A 24716-nucleotide genomic window follows, 5' to 3' on the forward strand; every position below is an offset into this window, starting at 1 on the left:
TGAGGGTCGAGTTACACTGGTTAAGGGGCTGAGAACCCCCTTCTCTTGCTGGTGAGGTGGCTTTCTATATTCAGAGGTCAAGATGCTGAGTTTATTTGGGGCTGCGTGGATGTTGGAGGAGAGCTGAGTCTTCACTTCTGAGTTTCACGAGCTGCTGAAGTGACCACACATTTCTGAGAAGCATATTCCCCTTGTAGATGCCGAGTTTGTGCTCTTTCAGGACTGAGTGGACTGCTGGACATCTTTTGAGTTCTACATACCAGGTTCTCTTTACTTTTATATTGTAACAGCCTTGATTTCAGTTCACAAATCTCAAGTTTTATCACTTTTTTTACTCCTAGCAGAGGCCTGTACAAGTTCTTATTGTCATATGAATGACATATTGTTTCTCTGAAGTGTTTCCATGAGCATTTATTTGGTACTGTGTGTGTTTTATTAAATAAATCACATAAAGAGCACCTACAGCCAAACATACACAAAATGTTTGACGAAATAACACTGCCCCACACACAAACAAACTCGGAAATTGAAGGGAAATCCTAAGGTATTTCTAAGGGGTATCTTACAGAGACTCAATCCTTTAAGTACCAATCTTAGTTTTTATTAAGATAAGATTTGTTGAGCAAGTGACAATGATAGGAATGCAAGCAAGAAAAAAGTTGAAACAAAATATGATCATGTATTAATTGTTAATGGAGGGTTCACGCCTTTCTCAAGAAACTCAAGCAGAAATTTCAAAACATTGCCACAATATGCAAAGCCTCTGCATCTAAGTAATTCCTTTCAAATTTTGAGTTGAGAATGATCTTCTATGGCACAAATATGGCATTGGCATTCCAAAGATGACTAGTTATTGAAATAAAGATTTACAAGGGTTTCATGATTGCCTTTTAGTTAAGAACACAGGAAGAAGAACATTTAAGCAAGCCACAAAAGTATTATATTTCTATTGTTCACTACAAGGTATTGAAAACTAATAAGCCAACGTGAAGCTAAGTTTCAATCTTTGAGGAGGACATATTAGTAAAGGCATATTGCTAGATCATTTTAAGTAGCACCTTCAATCCTCTAAAGTGCATGCTATCAACAGATTTCTGTTTCTAGTTTCTCCTTCAGCATCAAAGAAGGTTCATATACAGATTATCATAAAGAAATAAATCCCAAAATTTCTCACTATTGCTTAATGCAAAATTAACATTTAATTGATATTATTGATCATTTTTCAAACGAAAGTTACAAATATTTAAAGTCTATTGTTATTGATGCTTCATGCAATTTACATAAAGCTTGATTGTTAGAATGGAAAAAGAGGATGAATATCTATGTGGCATGACCAAACTTACTTCTGCAAACGCAACATGGACCTATAGATAGCAATAAATACACATGTACTTCCACTAATCTCCTGTGTCAAAGAAAAAAGATAACCAAAATAAGAAGAGATTATACATGGATGTGCATTTTGGTATCATATTCAAACAGTGAACAGACAATATGCTAAAAACAGAGCGTAAAACAATTCGACAAATGCACATGGAATACAATATACAAACCTTTAAGCTACCTAGAAATGCAAGGTTATTTGAAGTATAAACAAAAGCAATCAAATGGCTCATTTACCAAAGGGAGTACTCTCAAAAATTACAAATAAAGAAAATCATTGCTAAAAATGCCTAATCCAAGATGTTGCAAGTGAACAATACTTAATGTTTCCAAGCTGACAAAAACAATCAAGTGGCTCATTGCATAAGGGAGTTATCTCAACAATTACAAATTAAGAAAATCATTGCTAAAAATCTTAATTTTCTAAATGTCAATCAGATTTACTATCTCATATAATTATTTTATGCCCAGAAATTTTCATTTATTAGTAAATAAAAAATAATTTCTGAAAATACAAACAACAATACCTGGAAGTTTTAATAGCAAGTTTGCAATGGAAACAAAATAGAAAATAACTCAGAAAATCAGAAAGAATAGCAACACGTTACACAACTTTTCCCTCCAATTCTCATCACATTCAATTAACTCAAGAACTCCCTAGGCTCCCTAACCAAGGAAAATGACCCACAAAAAATATTAAGAAATTATGGCAAAACCTGAAGAATTTTCCAGCAAAACTCCTAGCCTCCCAACTACCTGTGCGCCCTCCTTCAGCCTCCTGTGCAGCCCAATCTACTATCCGCTTCACTTGTGCAGCTTCCATAGCAGTGCCGCCATCCTGGATTCGCAAGTGTGAGTTCTTTGCTAGTTTTCTTACTGCTGAAAATTTTCTCTTGCTGTATTTTCTCTTTCCCTCAGCCTTCTGACTCACGAAAAATTTGCAATTCAAAAAATTTATCTCTGAATCTTCTCACTCTTACTTGAGTAGCTGCAATATCCAATGTGTCTTCATCATCTTTCTTAGGCTTTGTTACCTACCACCAGTGGGTAACTCCATAGGAGAAATTCTCTACTAGATTTGTCTTCAGCCGGAAGCCAAAAGCCCTTGACAGCCACCAATGTAGCCGATATATTGTGCCAATTGATCTCCACTCCATGACCCAATCATATGTCCCCTCGCCCATCAGTGGGGAGCATATCTTTGAAGGTGGACCATTCAATCCAAAAGGTATTTTTTTCATTGCACAATCAGGTGCTTATGCTTGTTTTTCCTTAGGCACACTTGGGTATGCATTATTGGGTGACATGGAAGGAGGAAGGGTTTTGACTGTAGTCTTGTTCCATCACCATAAACGTGGGGTTAATCTTCAACCGTAGTCCTGTGGGATCTTCCCTATTGGCTTATAGCTTTAGGATGGGCACTGCTCGGGAAACCCCAATTTTAGTAGTGCGGTCACATTTTCCCGTTTCACATTTTTCACTCCCCTCCGCACATTACATGCCTGTTTTTATCATTTCCCCCCTCTGGGTCAACAAGGCTCAGGTACTCCCCTTCCCCTTGTCCACCCATTTGGCTCAGGCCTAGAACGATGTCCTAAAGGCTGATGTAGCTAAAGAAAAATGGATAAAGGCATATAATGGCCCAATATAAAAGGAAATGATACCACAAAATGCAAAAGATGTTCAAGACATTAAAATTGGCATGTGAGAAAAAGTAAAATATTAGCTCTACCCCTTTATCATTATGGCCAGCACCCTCGTTCCCAGGGCTCCTATCAATGCCCCTTGCATCATTATGGACCCATGCATGTTCCAAACCCTGGTGGGCAGTGAACTGCCTCACCTTAAGGGGGTAATCATTGCTTATATCATTCACTGCATACTCTCATCCCTTGAAGCTCTAAGCAGTATAATAAAAGAAAAATCAATAAAATGCAAAAGGTAAATGAAGAACAGTGGAAAAACATAGGTTGGGGAACTCGTGTACCACGATTGCTCCCTCCTACATCTATACACTCAAATATGTGGACTTCCTTCGTCATTAACACCCTTGAGCCCATTGCATTTGGCCTTGAGACACCTATTGTTAAATTATGCAACTAGGGTCAAATTCCACTTTGGACGGCTCATTTGATGGAAATAATGAATGTTCCGACCTCTGGTGGGCAATGAACTACATCATCTTAAGGTGGTAATCATTGTTTATCTCATACACTGCATATTCTAATCCCCTGAAGCCCCGAGTAGTATAATAAAAGAAAAATCAATAAAATGCAAAAGGTGAATGAACAACAATGGAAAAATAAAGGCTGGGAACTCGTGTACCATGATTGCTCCGGCCTACATCTATACACTCAAATATGTGGACTTCCTTCGTCATTACCACCCTTGAGCCCATTGCATTCGGCCTTCAGACACCTGTTATTAAACTATGCAACTAGGGTCAAATTCCACTTTGGACAGCTCAATTGATGAAGCTAATTATTGCATTAAATTCCTCTTTTCGAGAGGACCAAAATCGACCTAAACATCACCCAATTCGGATAAGGAAAAGTGGATTATTGAGGACAAGCCCACAAATACAAAATTGTCAAGGTCAGCCTTGGGTCAAATGACACATCTCATGGATAAGATGACACCACTCAAGTTGCATATAAATTCAAGTGCCTTCTTGCCTCATTTGGACATCATCACAACACACATCATTCTTCTTCTCTCTTCATTAGTTTGGTTCGTACAAGTTAAAGGCAGCTCTTCTCTCTTCATTAGCTTGGTTCGTACAGGTTAAAGGCAGCTCTTCTCTCTTCACATGTGTGAGGATCTTGGACGCTATTTTGTCTTTTCTGCATTGATTTTTCAGCTGGACATGTTGACTGCAGTTTGACCAAGTTTGACTTCATATCTTGATCTGCTTTGACCTGCAAAAGTTCAATTTCTTGAGGCTGACTTGACTGGCACAAAAACCAAGGTAATCTGGGCAGTTTGACTTGTGTTGAATTTGTGGTTTGACCACAGAAAATTGCAGACTGTAACAACAGACTTTCTCCCTCATTTGACTGGGTTTGACCGAAGTTTTTGGGAGTGTTTTGACTGATTCTTGACCAGCAAAAGAGGCCACATTGACTGGCCTTTGACCGAATCAGATTGGAGCAGATTTGTCCATGATTTGACTGTTGTTGACTTGACTGGTTAGGGCAATCAACTGCTATTGACTTTTTGCAAAATTGACAGTCAACTAGATTTGACTTTTCTTCATCATTTTGGCATAGATTTGACTTTACATTGTTGGGGCATTGCATATGGATGATGTACTCTCTCTGCTGAACATTTGAAGACAATCTAATAAGAAGAAGATTTGCAAGGGTTTTCCCCATAGTGGGTTTTGGCCTGGTCATTGACAAAATTTGTGTCTCTTGTCTCTTGGCTGTCTTTCATTGTGCATTTTTCAAATTGTTCTATCTACTATCGCTCTAACATCATTGGATAATTGAAGAAGTGAAATTGTTCAATTGGATGCTATTTGATATTGTTGAGGTCGTAGTTGCAGCATAGAACAAATAGATGAAAAATTAACATGGTATCAGAGTTAAGGTGAAGACAAGCCCAAGAAACAGAGCAAGAGCATCCATTTTCTAGCAGCGAATCAAGGAAGGGAATAATCTTTTGGTAAAAATGTCTTCCTCTTTCATCAAGGAACATGAGAAATTGGGTGACTCGTCTAATTTGGCTGCATGGAAAGTCAAGTTAGAGATCATAGTTGACAACAACGATGTTTTTGACTTCATTCAAGGAAGAGTACCTGAGCCTATGGAAAATGCTTCCACTAATGTCAAAAACAAGCATAAGAAAGGCAAGTTAAAAGCAAAGCAAATTATAGCTGATGGTTTACAAGATAATCTACTTGCGTATGTTGGAAATTTGAGAAGATCAAAGGACATGTATGATAAGATAGCTAGCATGTATGAAGTCAACAATTTGAACGAAATCATCTCTTTGAAAGATCAACTCAAAGACACAAAGATGAACAAAGGAGAATTCGTGCAATCATACATTATGAGGATATCTCGTCTTAGAGATCAATTGCAGAGAATTGAGGAAACTCCGCCTGACAGGGAAATGACAATTGTAACTCTTGGAGGTCTCCATCCCATTTGGCAAACCTTTGCTACTACTATAAGTAACAACAATAGCTTCCCGTCATTTGATGAACTTGTTGGAAAGCTCACTCAAGAAGAATCCGAGATGATATCTAGAGGAAGAATTCAGGGATCAAATGAAGGAGAGCCCTTTGCATATGTTGCTCAAGGAAAGAAGAAGAATGCAAAGAAAGGAAAGGGAAAGTCATCTAAATCAAGGAAACCTCCTCAATCCAATTGAGATTCCAAGGAATCAAGAAGGCGAGATAGAGATATTTAGTGCTACAACTATCATCGAAAGGGTCACTATGCTCGAGATTGTCTTGAAAAGAGAGCTGCTCCAAGAAGAAACTCTTCAAGGTCCTACAACAACCATGGCTTCAACAACAACAAGTCATATGAAAGGAGAGATGAAAGAAGAAGAGACTCCCCCGATCATCGTGATGATAGCTATCGTCCTCCAAAAAGGCCAAGGAACTCTAGGTATGAAGGCAATGTTATTAATCAATCTAAATATATTCTTATTTCTACATTAGCTAGTTCATCTCCTCCAGACTCTTGGGATAGTTGGTTGGTTGATAGTGGGGCTTCTCATCACTTTTCTGGATATAAGGAGGTTCTCTCTAATTTGGTAGAGAGGGAGACAAATTTGAACATTATTCTTGGTGACAATACCACTCATCCCGTAAAGGGCTTTGGTTTTGTCAAATTTCATTTGAACTCTGGGGAATCTGTTTTGCTTCATGATGTATTATATGTGTCGGGATTGAAGAAGAATTTGGTTTCAATATCTGCCTTGGAGGATAAAGGAATGAGGGTTGCATTTATTAAAGGAAAAGTACTTACTTGGCCTGTTGAATCCTACATGAGAAATGCCTTCACATTGGGAACTAGGTTTGAAGGACTCTATAAAGTCACTAGAAGACCTCTTCTAGCTATGGTCCATAATACAAATCTTCAAAGCGAGTTGTGGCACCAAAGGTTGGCCCATATACACTATGATGCACTTCCAAAATTGAAAATGTTGGTTCCTGGACTCCCGATGTTCAAGCTCAACATGATGGAGTATGCCCTAGGCATGCAAGTGCAAAGAAGACAAGGGGACCATTTCCCTCTAGCAAAAACAAGATAGAAGAAATTCTTTATCTATTTCATTATGATATATGAGGTCCCATGCACGTGCATTCTCTTGGGGGTCATCTTTATTACATCACCTTCATCGACGATTTCTCAAGGAAAACATAGATCTACTATTTGAAGCACAAGGATGAGGCAATCAAAATATTCAAGGAATTCAAGGCTTGGTGGAAAATCATACAGGGAAGAATATAAAGATCTTCATGTCTAACAACAGTGGGGAATACAACTCAAATGAATTCATAGACTTTTGCAACAAGGAAGGAATCAAGAAGGAGACCATTGTGCCTTACACTCCCAAACAAAATGGAGTGGCTGAAATAAAGAACAAGTCCATTATGGAAGTTGCCCGAGCCATGCTCCATGATCAAAAGTTGCCAAAGTTCCTTGGGGCTGAAGCAAAAAAACACAACGATATATGTTCAAAACTGGTTGCCTCATCAAGCTTTGGATAACAAGACTCCTGAGGAAGTATTCACAGGTGTCAAGCTCGATATTGATCATCTCCGTATTTTTGGTTATCCCGTATACTTCAATATGTCGAAGGACAAAAGAAATAAGCTAGAAGATATAGGAAGAAAAGGTATGTTTTTTGGATATAGTGAAGATTCTCAAGCATTTAGAATATATATTTCTGGTAAAAGGAAAGTTGAAGTTAGTAGGGATGTAACATTCGATGAAGATGTTGCCCTTAGAAAAGCAAGGGACCTCCCTCTGCCTCCTCCTCCTAAGGATAAGAGTGATGATATGGATATTCTAGAAGTTCCTTCCATGCCTGAATCTGAGAAGGACATCGTTGATGATCCCATGGAGCCTATGGACCCTTTATATCCTCATCCATGCGATCACCCTACAAGGAAAAAACCACTTTGGTTCATCGACACTCTACAAGATGTCAAGAAACATGTTGTTTCTCGTGGAAACTTCAGGGCAAGCAAGAAGCCATGCAGTTACCAAGCCTATGTTGTAGCTATGAGCAAGATGATTCAAGTCGAACCTAGTACCTTTGACGAAGCTGAGAAGGAACAAGTCTGGAAGGATGCAATGGCCGAAAAATATGAGTCTATTATGAAAAATGACATATGGGACATTGTGCCAAGACCAAAGGGAAGATTTGTGGTAACCTCCAAATGGCTTTATAATATCAAGCATGGGGTTGATGGAAGCATCAAAAAATACAAGGAAAGGTTCGTAGCCAGTGGATTCTCTCAAAAAGAGTAAGAAGATTATGATGATATATTTGCTCCTACAGCCCGATATACAACCATTTGTTCGATAGTAGCCCTTCTTGCAAGCTAGGGATGGACTCTACATCAAATGGATGTGAAGACCTCTTTCTTACATGGTTTGCTGCAAAAAGAAGTGTACGTTGAACAACCTCCACGATTTGAAGTTCATGACAAGAAGACCCATGTATGCCGATTGAAGAAAGCTCTCTATGGATTGAAGTTGGGAATCTTAAGGAGCAATGTTGATCCAAACTTGTACTTCAAAACGTCCAAGGTATGCCTCTCATTTTGGTATTATATGTTGATGACTTATTCATGACAGGTGCAGACCCTCTCATTCTAGAATGTAAGAGGAAGTTGGCTTCTGAATTCGAGATGAAAGATCTTGGTTTGATGCACTATTTCCTGGGATTAGAAGTATGGCAAAAGTCAAGCGAGATTTCCCTTTCACAAGGAAAATATGTTGTCAAACTTCTAGAGAGATTTGGCATGGTTGAGTGCAAATCCTTGCCTACACCTATGGAGATGAATTTCAAGCTGTGGAGAAGTTGTTGGACCGAACCTAGCAAACCCTTCTATACAATTAGTTGGTGCTCTAATGTTTCTCGTGAACACTCAACCTCACATATGCTTCGCAGTTAACACTTTGAGTCAGTTTATGACCTAGCCTCACCATGTAAATTGGGTTGCTGCCAAGCATGTATTATATCTACATGGGACTATTAACCTTAGATTGAGATATGTCATTGGAGACGTTAGACTACATGGATATACAGATGCAGATTGGGCTAGTAATGTTGTCGACAGGAAGAGTAATTATGGATGTTGTTTTAGTCTGGAATCTACCTTTAAATCATGTATGAGCAAGAAGCAAAAATTCATAGCCCTTAGCACTACAGAGGTCGAGTATATTGCAGCTAGCCTTGCGAGTTGTGAAGCAGTTTGGTTGAGGAAGCTCTTTGGAGAGCTATTTGAGCAGGTTTTGGACACGACAATCATCTATTGTGACAACAAGAGTGGGATTCGTTTGTTAGAGAATCCAATGTTTCACAACAAGTCCAAGCATATCAAGATCAGATATCATTACATCGTGACATGGTGTAGAGAGGAGCCGTGAGACTCCTCCACATTTCGACAAATGAGCAGATAATCGACATCCTCACCAAGCCTTTGCCGAAAGGGAAGTTCTTGGTCTTTAGAGAGCAGCTTGGACTGGTTGAGATGACCCTTTCGAATAAGGGTTCGAGCTTATCAAAAAAACTGAGGAGTGCTCTCCCCCCTGGTTGAGCTCCTAGGGTGAGGAATGGAGCTATAGTGCTCCTGGGGGTGACAGACCTCTGACCGATAGGATGTTGAGACCTAGGATCTCCCCTAGTCAGAGTATGCCCCAGTTAGCATCTTGCCCACTCTATGGGATAGCCTCTCCCATCTGGCAAATGGGTTGAAGGACTTGGGATAGAGTGTGATCCCTACCCATTGCAGTAGGTGGATCTCACCCAAGTTGGTGGATGCATGTGTTCTACCATCTGACTCTTTAGGGTTAATATGGATGATCAGGGACAATAAGGTAGAGTGTGATCCTTACCTACGGTAAGTTGACCTCACCTATTGCCAGGGACATTGGGATAGAGTGTGATCCCTATGCTTGGGGTAGGTTGGTTTCGCCCATTGTCTTTAGTTCTGGGTGGTAGCTATGGCTCCCCAACGATGATGATGACGATGATGATGATGATGATGATGATTTTGATTAGTGGTAGTCAGCAGAGTCTCACCGATGACGATAGAGGTAGGGTGGTAGTTGGAGTTCCCCTGTAACATTTCTTCTTCTTTAGATTCAAGAATGTTCTACATGAGATGAGAAATGTCAATCAGAGATGGTCGAAGATGACAGGATGACATGATGATTGATGAACAGATATTGATAGGTGGAATTCTCCCTAGTTGAGATAAAGTGTTAAATTATGCAACTAGGGTCAAATTACACTTTGGATAGCTCATTTGACGAAGGTAATTATTGCATTAAATTCCTCTTTTCGAGAGGAACAAAATCGACCTAAAGATCACTCAATTTGAAGTGGCTTTTTAGGACAAGCCCACAAATACAAAATTGTCAAGGTCGGCCTTGGGTCAAATGCCACATCTCATGGATAAGATGACACCCCTCAAGTTGCATATAAATTCAAGTGCCCTCTTGCCTCATTTAGACATCATCACAACACACATCATTCTTCTTCTCTCTTCATTTGCTTCATTCGTACAGGCTAAAGGCAACTCTTCCCTCTTCACATGTGCGAGGATCTTGGAGGCTATTTTGTCTTTTCTGCATTGATTTTCCAGCTGGACAAGTTGACTAAAGTTTGACTAAGTTTGACTTCATATCTTGATCTGCTTTGACATGCAAAAGTTCAATTTCTTGAGGCCGAGTTGACTAGCACAAAAACTGAGGTAATCTGGGCACTTTGACTAGTGTTGAATTTTTGGTTTGACCACAAAAAATTGCAAACTGTAACAATAGACTTTCTCTATCATTTGACTAGGTTTGACAAAAAGTTTTTGAGATCGTTTTGACTGATCCTTGACTAGCAAAAGAGGTTGCGTTGACCGAGCTTTGACTAAATTAAATTGGAGCAAATTTGTCCATGATTTGACTGTTATTGACTTGACTAGTTAGGGCAGTCAACTGTTGTTGACTTTTTGCAAATTTGAAAGTCAACTAGATTTGACTTTTCTTCATCATTTTGGCATAGATTTGACTTTACATTGGTGGGATATTGGATATGGAAGATGTACTCTCTCTATTGAACATTTGAAAACAATTTAATAAGAAGAAGATTTACAAGGGTTTTCCCCATAATGGGTTTTACCCTAGTCATTGACCAAATTTGTGTCTCTTGTCCCTTGGCTGTCTTTCATTGTGCATCTTTCAAATTGTTCTATCTACTATTGCTCTACTGTCATTGGATAATTGAAGAAGTGAAATTGTTAAATTGGATCCTATTGGATATTGTTGAAGTAATAGTTGCAGCATAAAACAAATAAATGAAAAATTAACACATGAATCCCTATCCACCTCATCATTATTTACATCATCGCTTTCACTTGAAGGATGTACCACGGATATGTCTTTCCCTTTAGAGGCTAGGAACACCTAATAGGGTTGTTTATTAGCCGCTCTTAGCTAGGGAGGTAACACTATCACAAGCTCAAAGCCCCAAACTTGGAAGGGAAGCCCATTATGAAGTCTCATTTGTGCCTTTTACTAACAAGCTTGGTTCATTTAGATGCACTAATGATTAGTGTACTTAATGGTGAGAAGATGTTAGTTTTTGTAGCATCAAAGGTGTTCTAGTCTCGAAACTTTGTGGAGAGGCTAAAACACAAGAGTTCTCCATTATCCATAAATCGTTCCTAGAAATTCCACCTAAGAGTGTCTCAATTAAATTATTAACCTATTTTTAAATATTTCCTAAGTCTAAAATTAGGAAAAGGGGTTAATTAATCAGTGTTAATTGAGAAAATGTGTGAATCATCTAGAAACTCACAGGGATCGATTAGGAAATAATCTTAACCATCAATTAAGATTTAATCTTGGTCGTTGGAGTCCCAACAGAAGATTATAAGAATAAGTTGATGGGTAGATGGAGAACACACACAAGAGATCGATTTCCTTAGAGAGTTCGATTTTACAGAGAGCAGCAGTCAGTGATCGGAAGAGTTTGAGTTGCAGAAGGGAAGCAAAGACAGAGAGGGGCAAGGGCAGTGAGGTCAGAAGAAGATTTTCCAAATCTCGTGAGTAATTTGCAGAGATGTCGAGATTTTCTCCAAGAGGTTGCACAAAGGCAGCGCAAACCCTCAAGTGAGCAGTTTGATTTTGCTAGAGGGGAAGTTGTTTTCAGTTCCTAAGGCCGTGAAGAGTTTTGAGAGTGTTAGAGAAGCATTTTCCCAGTTGGCAACGGGTAGGACAGCTAGATAGGCAATCGATTCAGGCAGCATGTGTGGCAGGCAGCTCCTGAGTGATGCAGAGCATGCGCAAGCCAAGTTGGACTGCTAGATAAGTAGTCGATTCAGGAAACACGTGTGGCAAGCAGCTCCTGAGTGACGCAGAGCATGCGCAAGCCAAGTTGGACAACAAGCTGTTCAAGGTTAGTCAAGTGTCAGGATTGCTCGTTGAGAGTGTAATTTCCTGTAAATAATTTCTTGAAAATATCAAAAAGGGTGGGAAAACAAAGGTCGAGGTAACTCATGTACACCAATTTCCTCCCTCCTACACTCACATGCCCAGGTGTGGGCTTCCCTTATTATAGCTGCCCATGAACCTTGACATGTGGTCTAGATGTTTCCCCTGATCCCCACTCCAGTCCATTATTATATCATTTGCCACCTGCCACTTAAGGAATGCACCATTGACATGTCACCCCCTTTATAGGTTGAAACCACCTAATAGGGTCCTTGGTTAACCCCGTATTGAGCTTGGAGACACTTTTACATGCCAAAGCCCACTATGGAAGGGCATGCCACCATGAAGTACCCCATTGATCCCATGAATTGTAAGCTTTATTACTTGAGTATTCTAATGACTACTTGTATTGGAGGGCAAGGGGATGCATTAGATCTTATGTAGGATTGCAGGTGGGTCTTCATTTGGGGCTTGGTCTTCTCTATACAGGGTCCTAGCCCTCCAGAGGGCCACATTGGCACTTGTAGGGTGCGCATTAAGAGCCATGGGCCTCAACCATAGCAAGTATTACTTCATGGATCCCTAGCACCGATCATTGATTGCTCGTGTTCTACCTTTTTGGATGAGAATGATGCACCTGGTTCACCTTGTCCAGTCGACTCCAACTTGCACCATACACTTGGCAAATGTTCTAGGGTCTAGAGGATTGTCTCCCGCTACAGAGGGAGGGCTTACATCACCATCCTAGCCTTTACAGATGGTCTACAAGCATTTTCGATCCACTTGGAGACCCATGAGGATGTCCTTGTGCCCTCACACCCACTTGGGAGCACAATAGGTTCTTGCTTGGAAAACAAAGGGCTAACCCCTTGTCCACTATGTTGGGAGTCCATTTCTACATCATGGCACCCCTTGGACTTCATTAAGCCTCCTCAAAGGCCCAATGACACACTTTATTGATCATTTGGCTCTCTTGAGAGACTTGTTCATGTATTATTGAGCTATTTGGTGGGTTCGTCAACAAAATTATTATTATTATGCACATCATTTTATTTTAAGGGCTCAATTAGGCCAATTTAGCTAAATCGAACTAATTATACAGTGTATAAATAGAAGTGAGATGATTCATTTTGATAATCATCACTTGGATTGGCTTATCTCCTCTTGTGAGAATTTTTTTATCCTTCTTGGAGGACGAGTTTGGACGAATGGATGAATTTTGATGTTTGGATCTCTTTCATTTTGTCTTGGAGCTTCTCTATTGGCATATCTTGATGATTGGATATACTCTTTCTTACATGTAAGTGATCTTTTAATGCTATTCTTGTTATTTACTTTTGTCACATGCATGTTGCTAAGATTTGAGCTATAATGCATTACAGGTGTGCCACGTCCCCCCACGCCCACTCTCGCCCCCCCTCGTCCCCTCTCGTCCCCCCACGCCCCCCCATGTCCCCCTTTTTGGAAACGCCCCCTTAGGGAAGGGAAACGTTTCCCTGGCACATCCCCCTGAGTTTCCTCCATTTTGGGAGCGTGGGGAAACGTCCCCTACTCGTCCCCAAGTCCCCGGAGCGCGGGGGAGCGAGGAAACTAGACCCCTATGGGGGGGGAGTCCTCGTGGAACACTGGAAATTTATTTTTAGGTCAAGTTCCCATTGAGAGCTTCTAGGGCTTGTCATTGAGTTTACAAGTCAAGAGAGTCATTGTCATGTATGAAAGACCTATTTGGGCATGTCACATATTGTAAAAGAAAGTTTATCTAGAGTCAAAAGACCCTCCAAGACCTCGTCAAAGTGCGAAGTACAAGTTGGTCTTCAAAGAAGCATGTCAGCCTATCTAGAAGGTCATGTCGGCCTATTAGGGCTCTCATAAAGGCCTATATATAGGAGCATTCGGCCTCATTCACAAGGACATCTATCAAGCATCAAGAAGCAAGAAAGAATTGTGAAAAAGGAAGAACAAGAAGCCCTATTGGATAGCGAAGAGAAGAAGAAAGAAGATCGAACTGTTTTTGGGGCTCCTACACTTCACATGTGCGAAGAAATTAGGGCTACAATTTGTTGCAAGGAAGCCGAGTTGCAATACAATCTGCATATCTATATCACTCAGAACAAAAATGACGAACTTATGTTCCGAAGACTACTAATGTTAGTGCAATTCAGTGTTGTGATAAGAAATCATCTTAAGTATCCAGTAACTGCAAGATTCCACAAAATACTGATTTAGGAAGGTTAGATCCTTTCTTAGTGCGACAATTTTGTTTATCACTCAGAGGATCCTATCATCTTGTATCAATGAAGATGACAACTACAAGAATTCGTAAAAGATGCAAACATATTACAAGAGTAAAAACAAATGATATGCCTTGTCAGCAATAAGATTTGAGAACAAAGCTTTCTGAAGAAAAAGGCAAGGTTATGAATATAATTTATATAAAAATAATATAAATATAAATATATAAAGAATAATAAAGAATAGTTAATTAAATAGTAATTAGTTAATGAAGAGGCATGTCCTTAAGGACATCACCATTCATGAAGGGGCACCTACCTAGGTATATAAGTGGGCCCTCATTTGTAACATCTCATATCTCATACCCATAGTTTTAAAAACCGCTCAGAAAAACCGGTAACCGGTCAAACCGACCGGTTAGCTAGCTGGCCGGTCCGAACCGGCCTAAAAACCCGGTCAGACCCTTCATTTGCCCGATTTTTGGCCCTAACCGGTGAAAACCGGCGGGTTTAGGACAAAACCGGCCGGTTTGTTACAAACCGGCTGGTTTTGTCCTAAACCGGCCGGTTTTAGGCACAACCACCATAAAGTTAAAAAAACATGTTTTTGACTGTGTTTGAGGGGTTTTGGGGGGGGACTAAGGGTGTTTCAACCCTAACAATGTTGGCAATTAATGGTAATGTTAAATTCTTAAAGTAAAAGTGACATTTCCTTTAATTTTCATTTTCATCCTTTTACTTAAATTTTTAACATTACCATGAAATGACTCAGGATGTTTGAGAGTGGTTTCGACCTCATTGGATTTCATATGGAGAAACTAGAATTTTAGATTTCAATCAAAATTCAGCAGACTTAATGGTTTTCAGGATTTCATGGTTTGGGGGTAAACAATAAATGCAATTAGAGCTCCAAATGATAAGAAAAACTCCTGATCTAGATCCCATTGTGTTGGACAATATTGATCCAACATCAGAATGGGTGGAGGAGACTGAAGAACCTGTGTTTGAGGCTGATTTTGATATCGACATGGCTTTGGCGGGGGATGAAGCAGACTATGTGGTGGCATCAGAACCAGGATCAATAGCGGCATCAAGGAAAGGCAACGAACCAATGGAAGGCACTAGTCATGCAGGTCGACAAACTCGTGCTTCCATTAGGTCCACTTCTATTGTCATTGGTGGCATTGATACTGAGGTTGCAGATCAGGCTGAGGCATCCTCAGACTCTGAACCAGATGATGTCTATGTAGCTCCTGATGATGATCTTGTGTCTACTACTAGTAGTGGTAATGAACTTGATGATTGATCATGTGTATACTGTAGACTTGTAGTAGGCCAATGGCCTCATAGCTTGCAGCAATGTTTTTGGACTTTATAAGCCATTTAGAGCCTCATTTGTTATGTATTTTGCTATTTTGTTGATGATATGTATTGCACTCGGTGCCATTTTGATGTATTCACCTTTACATGGTATATAAATGAGCAAACTTTGCATATTTTGTCTCTATTGGCTTGGAATCATGGTTTTACATCTTAAAAATAGTTTTGTTTCATTAAAAATTAATTATTTAATGTATTTTTTTAAAACCGGTTCATTTAGACCAAACCAGTGCCGGTTAGACCGGTTCCGGTCGGTAAACCGGTTCATTAGGTGGACCGGTCCGGTCACCGGTTCCGGTTTTAAAAACATTGCTCATACCTTATATACATTCTTATATAATATATTTGTCCTATCATGGATATTTATATATTTCAGATCTTTTGAATATTTTGTTGCATATATGAACTTTGTTCATAACAAATGCCATAGAGGCAGACCTATCATGAAAAAAATAATATCGGCGAGTATCCATGGCAGTCCTCACTAACGAGGTTCTAAGAGTCACTTTCAAAAGATAACACACACCCACATGGCTTTACAAGGCTATAAGGCACATCCTATGGGCTTATATGGCATGACCAAAAACTTTTGGAGTACCCTTCTAAAAGACAGGTAGCAGGCTTCACCTTAGCTATTTAGCATAAAGTTAGAGGCTTCAACTTGGCTATTAAACGCCTATATAGAAAACGTTTAGTTGTCAAATCTCCTAAACATATCATATTAACAATTAATCCCAAGTTGTCCCAACAAAATTCAAAATTGGAATGATGAATCTCTTTGGTGGCTTGGTTGTAAATACTATATTAATCACGACATCTTTGATGCACCTTCTAGTGCATCCTCAGTGGTTCATCCACAAACAACAACTTCTTTCCCTTGGTCGCTTGACACTCTTCACCAAAATAAGATAAGATTAAGGTAAATTTATTAATGTCTAACAAATGCCCATTGAAGTAGGTCAATGGAACTGTTAGGTACAATCTAAGTCACATGGTTCGAATTCGAGTTCAAGTTCATCAATGATTAGGTTCGGTTTGTGTTTGAATTTTGTGATGATTTTGACCATTAGGTTCATCTATATACATTTTCTAAATGTATATGAACTTTAAGATTAATATATCATAAAATAGTAAGAAATAAACATAAAAAGTTATCATGGACTTGGAAACTACAAGGATAGACTACAAGCTTCAATTTTCATGTGAGGTATAAGTTTTGAGCTATGGAATTGGTCAATGGCTATGTTGTTCGATGAGGCTCGCTAAACCTCAAAAACCTATTTTAGGTTCGTCAAATATTGAACCTCAATGTTGAAGTTCGAAGAAAAACTTGTGACATAGGGTACAATGATGTCTTTCCAAAGCAAGAGCACTAAAATGGCTCCTAGATAAAAGCAAGAAATCAACAACTCAAAGAGAAAATCTAAATGGCAAGTGTAAATGTCAAATGTAGATGGAAAAGTACATGCAAAGGCATTAGGTTAGCTTAGGCAAACTAGGCATTTTTAGTTTCTTAGTTTTCTAATTTTTTAAAGTTTCTTGGTTTTAAAAAAATCTACAAGGGCATCCAGACTTCCCATTTTAGGGAGGTGGTATCTAGGCATCCCCCATTCGAGGAGGGGGCACCCACAAGTTCAACTTTTCACAAAACGTACCCCCATCCTAGAGAAATGTTTTTTCATGCATTATGAGTTTCACAAAAAACGGGACACAGTAAAAGTTTAAACATTTCACCAAGAGCCCTGCCATCCTAGGGCATGGGAAGTGTGAGGAGGACATCCCTGACCCTATGGAGCATGTCCCATCTAACACTCATAATAAATGTTTAGAAATACATAAACATGGTAAAAAATTGCCTTACAAGATCCCCCCTGTCCAAGAAACAAAGGCTTTATAGCTTTGAAGTATTACACCCCAATTTGATGAAATGTGCATTGACAAAGGGGCTTTAAAACATCTCTATTAAAAACATCTCACAGAGTCCTCTTATCATGGCTTGTTCAACCATTCAACGAACACAACAATGATTTTGAAAACACAACAGAGGACAAGCATTTGCATCATACAGGTGGACTTTTTATAAATACTGAAATGCAAGACAGGATTCAAGCAAGCATGTTCCTAAAGTCAGTTCCGTGGATTTAATGTCAATCCAGGAAAATTAAATATGCAAATAATTTGATGTTCCTTTGCCTAAACCATGCATTTCAAGTACGAACTTCTGCTGCTTGCTTTTAATAATTTTGTTCTGAAATATCTTCCAGAGAGCTAGCATTAAGTACATAGCAACAAAACTGAAATGTTCCAAATGACAAACATTTTTTTCTAATTTGAAAATTGCAATAAGAATGAGCTAATAATACCTCATCACTTGGGTAGAGAAAAGTTGGTGGCTTCAAATTATGGTATTCTTTCAAACAATGTAAGGGCTTAAATCCTAAAAGCCGCAAAGGCACACTAGTGACCTTTTTTATTTCAGATAGCTCATCAAGAGTCAATTTAACCTTCTCACTGCAACCAAAGCAAAATAATCATTAGTCCATGCTTATATTGTCACAGACTTGGACATTTTAAAACCAAAGCAACATAATCATTAGTCCATGCTTATATCGTCAGACTTGGACATTTGTATTAAATGCACACTTATGTAACACACTTTTACCAAATGAAGTTATAGATAGAAATAGATATCACATTTAATAAAACATGAAAAGGAACATACTTAAAGAGAAAATGCAGATAAGTTTCCAAATCTAGGCAATCATAGTTCAAGGTGTTCTCATTTCCAGGCAATTGTGGTTAAAACTAGAATGTTCCCATAAAGCATGATTCGTCAATCAAGCATTTCCCACTAATAGAATTGCAAGAAAGATCTTGACACAGTTAATTTTAATGAGGATTACAACAACCAATTGCATGCAATAAATTACCATAAACCTTCCGCATGTTTACATCTCTCTGATTTTTTTCACCATAACTTTTCTGTTGTATAGATTTTAGATATGTGGTAATGCTCGAAACTTTCCACCATTGCAAGCATGTTAGGGCTCTTCTAAAAAAAACAATAAAATTGCCAATAGCCAATGTATAAAATCTTCCTTTTGATGTACATGACCCAGAATAACACAAGATGTCCTTGGATGGTGAGCATGATCTTCAGAATGCTTGACTTGATAGGAACAATCCCCTAGCTAGCTGAGTAGGGATTTCCGATGCATTGCATATCATTGGGAGTATATCTATTAGGTGTTGGAAGTGTGTTATCATTGATGTCAAAAGAAATTCTGCAGTGTCATTGATGACAAAGGAAATGTTGTGTTTATGTCAAAGAAAGATCTTGATGCAGGCACAAGAAGATTAGACCAGAAATACATACAAGCATGTAAACTCATTTAAATAATATAAGATTAACCATCCATGAATACAACTCTCTTTGCTTTATCGCACCAATCAATTTTTACAGCGCTAGGTCAACCAATACATTCACCCTTTTCTAAAATGAGTTTGGCAATGCTCAATACAATTCAGCCACCATTGATTAGAATCGAATCAATGGTGAAAAATTCCCTTCACTTTTCAACCATTCTATTGTCCTTTCCACAGTGATTTGTGATCGTTCTTTGTTCAATCTGACAATGAAAAATTGCTCTGGCAGAATTCGTTCCAGTTTGACTTAGCTACAAAATCCTTTAATATCACGCACTAAAGTTTTCATTCAACAATGGAATCAAATCAAACTATGATTTCACAATGGAATCAACCATTAAAATTGACCTTAACAGAAATTTAAAAAACCAGAGGTAACATACAGGTCTTGAAATTGTCTGCGCATTTTCTCAAATTCAATCTGACAATTCTAATATAATTGGATAGATCTGTGCAAGGATCAGTAAAATTGGATTCAGCAAAAATCTATTTAATTAACTATTATTTTTACTAGATTCATTGAAATGTCAATGGCCAAAGGCCTTATTATTTTTTTTTAATTAGATATTTTTTTTTTTAACTCTTTTCTTTTATAATCTTTTTTCCAAATCTTTTTCTTAACTCTTTTTTATTTTTTATAAAATGGCCAAGACCCTGACCGAAAATGGAGATACTCCAACTCGTGTAGCGAAATGCTTCGATTGTGACGACAACAATGTTGACGCAAAGTTGATGACCAGACCTGGATCAAACCTGACTCTGATACCAATGTGACGACCAAATGTCATATACGCAGCAGAAATCTTTAAAATACTTAAGAGACATAAATGTCCATTGTAACACATGTAACTGTATATTGAATATTGTATATTGAATTGATGTAAGATGATTACAAATGAGAATGAGGGCCTGCTTATATACCCTACGCAGGTGCCTTTTCATGAATGGTCATGTCTTTAAGGCATGCCTCTTCATTGCTAACTAACTAACCAATAACCATTAGTTAATTAATTATTAATTATTATTATTATATTTATATTTATATTTATTATTTTTATATGAATTATATTCATAACAGCAAGAAAGACAATTTGTTTAGAATGTGTATGTATTATCATGGGTTGAATGTAATAACGATATAAAATCTCATTCCCCTTTCCTTGTATCAATAAACTGATCGATGAACTTCACAGTGCCAAATTCTTTACGAAGTTGGACTTAGATCAGGATACAACCAAATAGGGCTCCAAAGGAAGACCAAGCAAAAACAACATTTTCAACACATGAAGAAGATTGTGAACTCCTTGTAATGTCTTTTAGCTTAAAAAAAGCCCCAATTACCTTCTCGGTACCCATAGATAAAATCTTTCAGCTTTACATGCATAAATCTGTCCTAGTAAGTTTTTACGACATTTTAGCCTTAGCCCAAACTGGGAAAAACAGTTACAGCATGTTCACCAAGTTAAACAAGTATTTAAACAAAACACTTTTAATAAAATGATCAAAAGGTGCTTTGGACAACATGAGATTGAGTATTAGAACAAGAAGTAAGAATGGGTGCAGAAAAAATCTTTTGGAGATTGGGTTATCAAAACTGGCAAATGCAATTGCATTTGGAGTCTGATCTTAGTTGAAATGATATGTTCTAGCAGAGTTCTACTTGAAACTGGAACAACAAATTGTGTGTTCAAGGAACACATATCGTATGAAAGTGCCCACCAAAAGGCCTCTTAAACTCAATTCGTTCTTTATCACTAACAATAAAGAATTTCAATTCCTTACATTCACCTTGCCTGAAGGACTTGCAATCAAATTTATCAAAGAGAATAATGGAGTTTGAATTAACCTTCAGTTTAAACTAAAACAGTTTCATAAACGGGCATTATTTAGACACAAACACCTACTAAAGACTAAGAGGTCTTACTTCTTATACATTTGGAATCGTGGCAATGGCTCTGTGAGCAAGGCACCAGTGTCTGCACAAATATAAGAGCTTTCTGACTGCATATACAACCAAATGTATTAATCAAGAATCTATATATTCCAAATAAAATAAACTCTAGATCCATGGCTTTGCTTTTCCAGCATTACGACAGCAAAGTGATATCAATAAATTACAAGCATAAATTGATACTACTCCTGTAATCACCTTCAAGGGAATGTTGGTCACAGAATCAAGCCAAGTGACTGATCCTGAAGATGCAAAAGAAGGATTCACAGTTAAAAACAGCAGAAACATAGTTTCCATTTTGACATGTAATATTCTCTGTAGCTCAACCTCAACGATAATTTTCATCTACACAAAAGCAAAGTAAAATTTATTATACCTGGTATTGCAGGCCGAATTAAAGCATATGTATGCAACCCAATAGACATCCCATCTGCTACCACTAAAGTAATCTTTCGAACAGTACGTTTCTTGTACATCCTTTTCCTTAATTGGTTTTTAAGATCTTCAAACCTACAGAGGACAACCCTCTAATTCATTGTTAGGTGGTGCAGAGGCTAAATTTAAATCCCTATTTATATTATCATGCCTCTCTGATAGAAGCAACTGCTTTCATTCAACACACATCACAGTTAAAATGAATACCAGAAACATATCCATACAATTTAATATAACATTGCAATTCAATTTCCATGTAACAGTCCCACAAATTATCACAATATACGAACAATAGTTTTCTAATGAACCTCACTCATCAATGCATGCATATATCTTTAGCATGTTAAAAGTCATCACAGAGATCAAATTTCTATTCCGTCACAAGCAAGGAACTACTAACCATGGCCTTTTAACTAAATAATAAAATAATAATAATTTAATTTAAAGTCACAGCCTTGCCAGATGCCAAATTGGCATATCAGACCTCATTGTTTGAGGAATTATTAACTCCTAAATTTGCCCCTTGCAAATTTGGAGGGTTAAGGACCAGCACATTTCATTAGGTTGGAGGTTCAGAGATAAACATAGATACAGGTTGGGGGTTGGTTCCCAAGGAAACTAGTTGTAGAATTGATGCAGTGATGATTAAGACACATTTTTGCATAGAGGAGAGTTGCTATTTTTAGCAGGATCCCTACTTTGTAGGAGACAAAGTTCTAGGGATGCTATAGCAGTACCAATCACACATTCAGAGTTCTTATGAACTCAGGATTCCAATAAGGCTTCTCCAAGTGACATGCATGGCACTTACTATTTTTAGCAGGTTTTGTCCGAAGACTCACATGTCAGGGATAACAGTATGTTTAAAATTCTTGCGATATTCTACGTCCAATGAGCTACGTACAGGCGATATGCCAACACTTCCTATTTTTAGCAATACTTGCATGTCAATTCTGACAGTGGATTAGGATTCCTTACTAAAATACAAATCCGATATGTATAATTTCATGAGATTCCAAGGACTTTCTATTTTCAGCAGTGTCACATGTCAGGTCTAATTACACATTCAAGTTCCCCTTTGCATTTTGAGTCCAATGATGATGCTTTCATCCACATCTGAGACATCTCTATTCTTAGCAGTCTTGGCATGGCAATGTTGACAGCACTGTTAGTTTATGGTAGCAGTGAACAGATGTTCTAATCTCTATGATGTCTAAGAGGCTAAGGAACACGAGATCTCCAAAACCAGGAAAAGGTTTCGTGAGATAAGTTTGGGAAACACATTAATTAAATTAATTAGCCAATAATTTAATTATTTCCTAAGTCTAACTTAGGGAAGTTGGTCAATTAAAGTTAATTAATTAAGGTAATTTGATTTTGCTTTAGAGACTTCTATTGATGGAGTCAAAGTGATCTAAGCCATTGATCGAGATTAGATCTTGGCCATTAGTTGCCCAACAGAAGATTATAAGAGCAAGTCGACGACTTGGAGAAGTGGCATTGAATATCATTTGAGCAGTTCGACTACCCAATTGCAAGTATTCCACAAGGGCACAGTTGAAGCTAGGGACGCATCAAAGAGAGACAGAGCAGCAAAGATTCTGGACGATGATTTCCTCAATATTTCCAATCTTTGGGAAACAAGAAGAGGGAGACCGAATTATCTGCAGAGGAAGTGATACAGAGCAGTGCGATTAGCTAGAAACCCCATTGTGAATTCCCGGAAGAGAGTTGTTTCAGTTTCCAATTGCCGGATCAAGGTCCCAGAGGAAGAGCAAGTTGGTTCCAAAGACAAAGAGAGGTTGGACATCTCACCTAGAGGCAGTTCTAGCATTGTGCGATTTCATTCAGCCAGGAAATGCGCATTTCTGGGTTGTAGTGTAAGTGGCCAAGAGGAGGTGCGAGCAGGCTAGGAGAGGCCATGTTAATTGTAGAGGGAGACAAGGGTGTCTTCCAGATATTTTGCCAATAGATTTCCGGAGGTTTTTCAGTTGGGAAATCAATTGTAATAATTCTCTCAAATTGTTGCATAATAATAAAACCTACATATGTTGCATTGGTTTTCCCTTCGGGGTCATTCCAGGGACATTTATCCAAAAATAACAGTGTTAATTTTGTGTGTGCATTTATTTCTTGGTCTCGTATTTTTCTATTTCCACAGCATTTTTTATGGTGAAGAACACAATTGTGAACTATTTGTTATTTGTCGTTAATATTAATTAACAAAAAACAAATAAATTGCTTTCAGTTAGGAGAATAATTTCCAATTAATTGCATTCAAGGAATTTTCGCAAGTCCCCATTAGATTTTATGACTAATAAGTATAATATTGGGGACATGCAAACATGTTTCTATTTCTGGAAGTGTTTATTTTTAGGCATGCTATAAATGGCAAGGCCCCTTTTCCAATTTTTAGGGGGGAGTCCTATTTTTTGGGCATGCAAATTTCTAGCATCATGAGGTGGTAGTGTGAGGGGTTGACACATGGCAATAATTGAGAATGCATAATGACCAACAAATTGGATGAGCCAATGGTGACATGGCAATTGAGCAAATTTATTTTTTTCTCTCCTTGATTCTCTCCTATTTATGCTCTTCCTCTTTCCTTATTTTCCCTCCCACCTGCCATCCTAAATGCTCCCATATTTTCCTTTTGTTCCCTCCTAAAATTTCCTCCCTATTTTTCCTCCACAAAAGAGAAACAAATTTGACCCCCTAACTCAAATTTCTAAAAAGGGAGAGTCGGAAATTAAGGCAAGTCAGATTTCTAAAAAAGGAAAATGAAGAGAAAATTAAGGCAACTTGACTACTCTAGGAAAATTACGGCCAAGTAAAATGGATAAAAAAGGAAAGTGAGGAGAAAATTATGGCAACTCGAATTTCTTGAGAGAAATTAGGTATAATCGACTTGATATAAAAGAAAAGTTAGGAGAAATTTAAGCTAACCCAAATGTGAAAATTCCTACACTTTGAAGGAACCCCTACTGAAGAAAATTTGAATCTACTTCACCTACTTGATATTTAATTCATCAAGTTATTCTTCTAAATACTGAAGCAAATTACTTATGCAGTCTACACTAATTAATTATTTGATCTCATGAAACAGAAAACAGAGCAAAGAACAAGATACATAGGACACACTTATTTTTGGACACAATAGTCCCCGGAAAAACCCAATGCGGGAAAACCAGTGCAGCAACTCTGAGGTGTTTATTATTATGCAAGAGAAAT

At 38.1% G+C, this 24716-nt stretch overlaps 1 protein-coding gene across 1 annotated transcript in view; it reads right to left on the bottom strand.

Annotated features, from left to right (window-relative positions):
- Positions 1–1329: 1329 nt before the first annotated feature.
- The window catches only part of LOC149240516 (ATP-dependent DNA helicase 2 subunit KU70-like), a 244512-nt gene continuing 221125 nt past the window's right edge, over positions 1330–24716 (bottom strand). The window contains exons 10-14 of the mRNA XM_089367317.1: positions 21427–21560; positions 21249–21292; positions 21024–21100; positions 18037–18184; positions 1330–1405 (exon numbers count right to left, since the gene is read on the bottom strand). Of these exons, the coding sequence (XP_089223443.1) occupies positions 1340–1405; positions 18037–18184; positions 21024–21100; positions 21249–21292; positions 21427–21560 (469 nt within the window). The 3' untranslated portion in view covers positions 1330–1339. The remainder of the gene's footprint in view (positions 1406–18036; positions 18185–21023; positions 21101–21248; positions 21293–21426; positions 21561–24716) is intronic.

The sequence above is a fragment of the Pinus tabuliformis genome, chromosome 8 (assembly GCF_031772625.1).
Source record: "Pinus tabuliformis cultivar Carrire ecotype Pingquan chromosome 8, CPIR1, whole genome shotgun sequence".
Taxonomy (NCBI): Eukaryota; Viridiplantae; Streptophyta; class Pinopsida; order Pinales; family Pinaceae; genus Pinus; species Pinus tabuliformis.